At 62.6% G+C, this 7,205-nt stretch overlaps 1 protein-coding gene across 1 annotated transcript in view; it reads right to left on the bottom strand.

Annotated features, from left to right (window-relative positions):
* Positions 1-2,860, bottom strand: part of TMEM235 (transmembrane protein 235) — a 6,107-nt gene extending 3,247 nt beyond the window's left edge. The window contains exons 1-2 of the mRNA XM_011362085.1: positions 2,827-2,860; positions 2,503-2,655 (exon numbers count right to left, since the gene is read on the bottom strand). Of these exons, the coding sequence (XP_011360387.1) occupies positions 2,503-2,655; positions 2,827-2,860 (187 nt within the window). The remainder of the gene's footprint in view (positions 1-2,502; positions 2,656-2,826) is intronic.
* Between the last annotated feature and the right edge of the window lie 4,345 nt (positions 2,861-7,205).

The following is a 7,205-nucleotide window of genomic DNA, read 5'->3' as shown; positions in this document are numbered from 1 at the left end:
ATGCACACACCGCCCGTGGCAACCGGAGACTCTGGAGCTCTGGGACAGTCCCCTGACCCGCACCTTGGCCCCAACCCCATCCCTCTCGGCCACCCCTCCCCACTTCCCTGGGCTTCCCCTTCGCCCCTCCGGCCCAGGCCTAGGTGCTGCCACTTCCAGAAGCCCTCTCTCCGCCCCAGGACTGAGGACGGGCCCTTCCTCTCTGCTGCTATAACCCCTGTCCTGCCCCAGAGGGGACACCGTCCTGTGTGACTCTGTGCAGAGCTTTCTCCTAAAGGGTGACATAGGCTTTGCACAGGGTGACAGGTGCTGGGTGGCCCTTTGCCCCATGGTTCAGGGGCAGGCAAAGAGCTGGGCACTGTGACCTTTGCCTGTCCACCCGGGCTCAGGACCAGCTCAGAGAGCCACTCCCGTCCCACAGCTCCAGGCTGACGTCATAGCCCGTTCTTGGTGCCAACTGTGGTGGGTGTCAGCCAGGAGCAGGCGGGCGCCGAGGTTCCCACAGGCGCTTCCTGGGTACGTGATGCTCCCTCTGGATACTGCCCAGTGAAGGGGCACAACCCTGGGATCCCCTTATTGCCTGCCTCTCCCCCTGATCCTCCGTGGTTCCCCACTTGACCGAAGATGGGCAGGAGGGAGCAGGGAGCGGGGGACTGATGGCCACTGGCCCAGGGCTGGGCGGAGCAGCAGCAGAAGTTATGGATTTAATCTGGGGGAGGACGTGAAGCCAGTCAGCCCAAGGGGGCTGGCGGACACCTCTCAGGCCTCCTCGGAAGCTCTCCTGCAGCTGGAGCCCCAGAAGCAGGCAGCTGTCCCGGCCGGCAGCCATGCCAGCTCCAGGACGAGCCCCCGCTCGCCCACCCACCAGGCCGCCCCATCGGCTCAGCTGCTCCCCAAGCCACCCGCTGCCTCCGTCCAGCCTGGCTGAGGAGAGGACCCGCTGCTCTGCCAGAGCGGAGCGAGCTCCCACGCTGGACCCCCCCACCCCCGGACCCCAAGCTGGGCGACTGCAGCAGAGTTCAGAGTTCACTACTCCAGGCCCAGGCTCCTATCTCAGGGAAGGACTCCCCTGCCATCCGGCTCCATCCTGGGACAGCCCAGGTCCCTCTCCCTCTTGTAGGGCCGATAGGAGAGGGACGTGAGGTCCGCTGCCCCAGGCGGTCCCCTTGGGGTGACATGCCTGTCTCAGACCCCCCAGAGCTGCTGTGTCTTCCATCCCTGGCTCCACCCAGGACGCCTGCGCGAGCTTCTGACGTCAGCTGACCCGTTTCCATGGAGAACCCCACTGTCCCGTGTGTGTAGCACAGCCAGGTTGCACCCGAGCGGGGGAGTGGGGCGGAGGGCGTCCCCCCACCCAGGCCCACTGACCGCCCGGGAGCCCCTCGGCCCTCGGAGCGGCGATGCCCACTCCGTCCCCGGCGCGTACCTTGGTTCGGAGCATACTGCCAAGGTGTCCTGTCGTCATAAGGTTTCTTGGTAAGAAGCCCACCCAGTCCCCCGTCTCTGCGGCTTCCCAAAGTCCTCGCAATCAAATTCTGGACGCGCGCGGCGGGCGTCCGGGGCTCCGTTTTGATTCTTCCTGCTTTCTCTCTCGAAGCCAAACACCCAGGCTGTCGGTCCCCCAGCTCTTGGCACCCGAAGGCCCACCTACTTCCTCCTGACCCAGGCCTCCCAAAGGGCCCAGGGTCCCCTGGGGAGGAAGCAGGACTGCCCAGGAGGGAGCCCCAAGCCTGCGTGATCTGGGCCTTGAGTGCCACGACCATGACAGCTGAGCTGGTCTGGGACACCAGGCCCAGCTCAGGCCTGGCCCCAAATGGTGGGGACCACTGAGGACTGACCCCGAGGAGGCACCAGCCTTGTCAGTACAGCCAGCCTTGGGGGCGCTGGGTGTCTGGCTGGGGCAGACGGCACCAAAAGGCACTGAAGGGGACCCCAGAACAAGTTTCCTACTGACCTTGGTGAATCCTCAGATATCTCAGCTGGAAGCTGGGACCCCAGAGTGCCCACGGTGCAGTGTCACATGAGTCCCTGAGGGAACGCTGGACTCAGATGAATATCAGCTGGTGAACCGTTACTAGTCAGACTGGGCCTGGGTTGGGGTCACTGCCAAGGACTCTGAGGCCCCTTCTCACCCCGCCCTGATGCCTGGCCCTGCCTGGCCTTGCTCCTTCCTCCAGGACAGGCTGGGAAGGAAAGAGGACCAGTGGGAGCTGACCCCGCCCCCCTGGCACAGGCCCAGCAGGGTAGGCAGGTCCTGGGACACCCCGGAGACCCTTGAGCCTCCCCAGCCTGGAAGTTCAACCCTGCCCCCCACCCGCCCCATCCCTGTCTAATGGGCCTCTGCCCTGAGCCCCCACCTTGATAAGGCCCCGGTGCCACCTAGGGTGCCCTAGCCTGCTGCAGCTCAATCCCCAGGGTAGGCCCAGGCTTAGCAACCCAGAGGGGGCAGGGGACAGGTGGCAGGAGAGGCAGCACCCCACTCCCAAGACCTGTGGCCCCCACGGGCTGCAGACTCATCCCCCAGCAGGAAGTAGCAGCCAGTAAAGAGCAGCAGAGTGACACTCCGGGCCAGGGAGCCCAGGAGGCCACAGACCCAGCCGCACACGGCGAGGACGAGGCTCAGAGGCAGGACCACGGTGACGGCTCGGTGCAGAGCTGCCAGGAGAGGGGACTCGGGGTTCGGGTAGGGACCCACCAGGCAGGTCCAGTGAGTGTTTCAGGGCCTGTCTGCCTGGAGGGCCACCTTCACAGGACACACGGGCCGCCTTGCAGAGGAGAAGCTGGACCATCCGCTTCCCTCTGATGCCCCCATCTCCGTGTCCTCACCGAGGGTGGCCCTTCTCTGACTCAGCAGCCCCATGATTTAGGGTCCCCCTGGGGCTCTCATTTCCGAGTGTTTGTCTCTGCCCCTTTCTCTGCGGCCCCTCTTGGTTTGAGGAATAGCAACCGCAGGGCAGTTATCGAAACAGTGCTTCGCCCTACGCTGAGGGGGCGGCTCAGGCATTCCGGCCCGTGCAGGCCGCCCGCCTTTCCACGCTTGCGCCCAAGGCTGGCTGGGGACACGGGGTGGGCCCGGGGACTTCCTGGCTGCGGCAGTGGCAGTGGAGTGGAGTGGCATCTGTACCTAGCGGCCCTACGCCCAGCCACTGCTCTGGAAGCCAGGGGCAGCCACAGGCCCCTCTGTCTCCAGGGACATTGGGCCTGGAAGGTGAATGAATTCAGAAGCAGGGGTGCGGGCTCTGGGCTCTGATTACACTGGGGAAAGAAGGGTGGATAAGATCCTAACATTTACTCTGCAAAATGACAAGGGTCGACGCCGATTTAGTGGGGTCAGAACCTCCTTTTGTGTGTGTTTAAGGTAGGAGCCGAGAGTGTGTTTAGGAAGAACCCCTTCTGGCTGCATGCTCATGTGCTTGTTCCCAGCGACCCCCCTGCCCCTCTCTCGGCAGGAGCTGGTTTGAAGGGGTCTCTTTTGCACCCCATAAAGCTGAAACAGAACAGGATTCGGGGCCGGCTAAGGCTGCGCCGGGCACCTGGGCACGGGGGCCGACTCGCCTCCCCTCACAGTGCGCCTGGATGGCCAGGTTAGCAGGCCCCGCCCCCACCTGCTTTAAAGGCCCGGTTCCGGTTCCGGTTCCGGTTCCGATGTGCGGTGGAGCCACTGACTGCGCTGTCCCCTATGCAGTAGGCTCTGGCCTTGAGAGGCTACTTTGATGAATTCTGCCAGTCTGCTTCCCTCCAGATGAACCCAAATGACACCCTCGGCCGGCCCTGAAAGGGTGCCACTTCAGAACCACCCACTACTTTTCATTTCTCATCTGCCTTTCATCAACTTGTAGCCATGGTTAGAGCCCTCGGTGGCTGACTCGGTGAGCACGAGCCCATCTGTCTCCAGGCTGTTGGGGCCACTTCGAAGCCAGCATCAGACCACTGCCGTGAAGCCAGGGGCAAGAGTGATCTTCCCTTGGGAGAAATTCCAATCACGAGTGACAAAAAACAGGACTGCATCTAAGCCTCTTTTCCTTAAACTTACATTAAACTAACTCGGCAGCAGCTAGAACGGGCCACCGAGGCCCCGGGTGGCTCCGGGCAGGCCAGCCCTTGCTCCGCACCACAGCACAGCTCCTCCAAGCAGTGACTCTCACGGCATCTGGCCACGTCCGGCGCTGCCCGCCAGTCCGCTTGGAGCAGGCTGGCAGGTCCTGGCAGACGCGAGACTTCGCTCTCGTCAAGCCAGCCATCCTCACAGGTTCCCAGAGGGCTGCGGTCACAGGTGGGAGGCACGTGCCTTCCACATCGACGCTGCACAGCCAGAGTCCTTCGTGGGAAGTGGTCCTGACTGGGAGGCAGCCCGCCGGCACCTCTGCAGGGAGCCTGGCCCTCTGCCGGCGAAGTGGGAAGGTGCCCTCAATGCCACCCTGTCCCCCCCACTCCGCATCAGGGAAGGCGCCTGCACCGCTGGAAGGTACACTCCATTCCCTCGGCCTGGCGCGCCCTTCCCTCATCCACCCGCCAGCCCGTCCTTGTCCCCAGATAGACACCCAAGGCAGAGTTGTCACCTGTGGTGCTCCTGCACGCTCGCTCCACACTCGCCAGCCACTGCTGGCCTTTGTCTTCCCACCGCTCAGGGAAGGAGGGACACTGAGCTCACTGCGGGACAGAGTCCTCGCCGGGCTTCAGTGACTGGATGGAGCACCCGGCACACAGCACACGTCTGGGTGAGGGACTGGATACATGTCACCTCCCAGGGGAATCTGCTGGGAAACCACCCCAGAAGCCAGGGCCCGTGTGGCCCCAGCCCCCTGAAGCCCGGCCAAACGCTGCTGGCTGTGCCCAGCGGAGAGCAAACCTACAGCTCAGCGGCCGCTTCGCCTGAGAACCAGATCCCCCCGGGCAGACGAGACTCCTTCGTGATGGCAGCTGCCTGGAGCCGGCTGAGTGTACCTGAGATGTCAGACGTGAGTGCGGACGCTGGGCCAGCTGGGTCGGGGGGACCGAGCAGAGGGCACACGGGGCCCCTCGTGCTTCCTGTGGATCTTAGCTACACTGAAGTGCTGCACCGTGCAGCAGGAGGGGAGCCTCGGGGAGGCAGGTTCCGGTGCTATGACGAAGGCCTTAGTGACCAAGCTATCTAGAGGGAAGGGGGATGGTGGAGAGAGCCCTCGCTCTGGACAGGTGGTGGACCACGGCCACACCCGGGCTGGCCAGTGTCGTTAGGCAGTGAGGGCCCGGCTCTGGGGCCAGACAGCCCGGGGTCAAACCCAACCCTGCTACTGGCTGTATGATCTCGGAGCAGCTCTGCAAGACTCCATCTCTGTATCAAAAAAATGCAGAGGTCGCATTAGACTTCGTGGCAAGTGGGAGCTATTTCTGAGTGAATACAACCTGCAGAGCATGTCAGCACTGAGGACATGTCCCCCTGCAGGATGCAGCCGGCCCTTCTCGGCACAGCACGCTTCCGGGCAGCTGGCCCTCTACCTTTCACACTGATGGCCCACAGGGCTCCAACTGCGAGTCACAGCTCACATGGCAGCCTGTGAATCCGCCACTCACTTACCACCCTTTCCCGCCTCCCACCCGACTCGGAGAACTGAAGGGAACACGTAGTTGGAGGGAAGTCAAGGTGTGAAGAACGGACACCTGCTAAGCCTTCCAGTGTGGATGGCCTTTAAGGTCCGGTGACAAACGCGGGTTTTGGAAAGCGAGCTCCTGGTGGAGGAACCGTGTGAGGTGGACTCGACTTGGGCCTCCCTGTGGCGCGGCCTCGCGAGGCGCCGAGCTGCCACGTTGCCCGAGCGCAGGGACCGAGGACAAAAGCATTTCTTCAATCCGCCTCCCTCCGAAGCCGCTTTGGGAGGCTCCAGCATCAGGGCGAAGCTCCCTCTTACGGACTGGCACGAATACCCAAGTCACATCCCTGCCACACTCTCTGAGCCTAGAGGGACAATGCGTCTCTCCCTCACTGAGATGTGGCAGGATGGGAGCCTGGGGCGGGTTGTCGCAGCTGGTTTGGTTTGCGCCTGGAGCGCACCCGGATAGCATGGCGACAGGCCTGGGGCTCCGGCGGCTCCTGCAGAGGGGCCTGGGGCTGGCTGCCTCGTCAGGACGCAGCCCCCGCCTGCAACCGTGTGGGCAGGAAGGCTCGCCTGGCAGGCTGAGAAAGCAGCACGAAAAGCTGATGCTATTGAAAAAACCCAGTAGGGTCCTAGGCCATGTTTGAAATGAAATGGTTTTTATTTTTCAGAAACAACCCAGATGACTGCCAGAGGCTTCCAATAGGACTGTAACAACCCACCCGCAGCTTAACTTGACGAAGCAGGGTGAAATCGAGTCCACCATCGTAACATCAGGCCCCAGCCCTGGGGGAGCCGGCCTGGCGGGGGGCAGGGGGGGGTGGACCAGGGCACAGCAGGTGACACAGCAGCGGAGATGGGGCCCGTCGGGCTGACAGGTCACCCGCGGCAGCCCACCAAGTCCCCACAGCTCTGAGCCAAGTCATCTCAAAAGGATTCAGGCCGCTGCCTCGTTCTCGGGGCGGGAGTGAGCGGCCTGCACCACACAGCCCGCCAGGCTGTCTGCTCATGCAGCATTTCGTAAATGAGCTTCTGCCGGATGACGTTTCCTGCTCCCTTCCTTCCTCCCGGATCCACCCGACGTTCACTGTGGTGTCCCCAACGGCTTAGAACGGCTGTGTGCTCACTTTTAATTCTAGCTTATTCTATGAAATAATGATTCAAAGGAAACGTTGCAGAACCTTAGGAGGGAGCGAGGACTGTCTCAATCCCCGCTTCACATGGAGCCGTGCATCTGCCATAAAAGAACAGCCGGCTGAGGCCGCCCACGTTCCCGGCCCCGTGTTACAGATGCAGCCAGGCCGAGGAGCACGGGCCCAGGCCCACAGGCCAGCGTCCCACGGGAGGGCGCCGAGCCGGGCCAGACGCGGTGCCCCTGACCGCCTGCCTCACTGCGGCCACCCACGCTCCCTGCTCAGTCCACGCTAGGCTCAAACTCAAGCATCACTGATCGAAGGTTGTAAACAACATCAACACGTTATCCATTTTTTAAATTTTCCCCAAAGAGATTTTCCCGGTATAATGTTTTAATTTATTCCAGTGCCTCCTGTAGAAAGTTGAACCATCAGCCACTAGCGCATGTCACTGATGGGAAACGGCCATGTGCAGAAGTATGGAGACGAGAACCCCCTC

This window comes from Pteropus vampyrus, unplaced genomic scaffold (assembly GCF_000151845.1).
Source record: "Pteropus vampyrus isolate Shadow unplaced genomic scaffold, Pvam_2.0 Scaffold72, whole genome shotgun sequence".
NCBI lineage: Eukaryota > Metazoa > Chordata > Mammalia > Chiroptera > Pteropodidae > Pteropus > Pteropus vampyrus.
The sequence above is the reverse complement of the archived record's forward strand: the minus strand, read 5'-3'. Positions and strand labels throughout refer to the sequence as shown.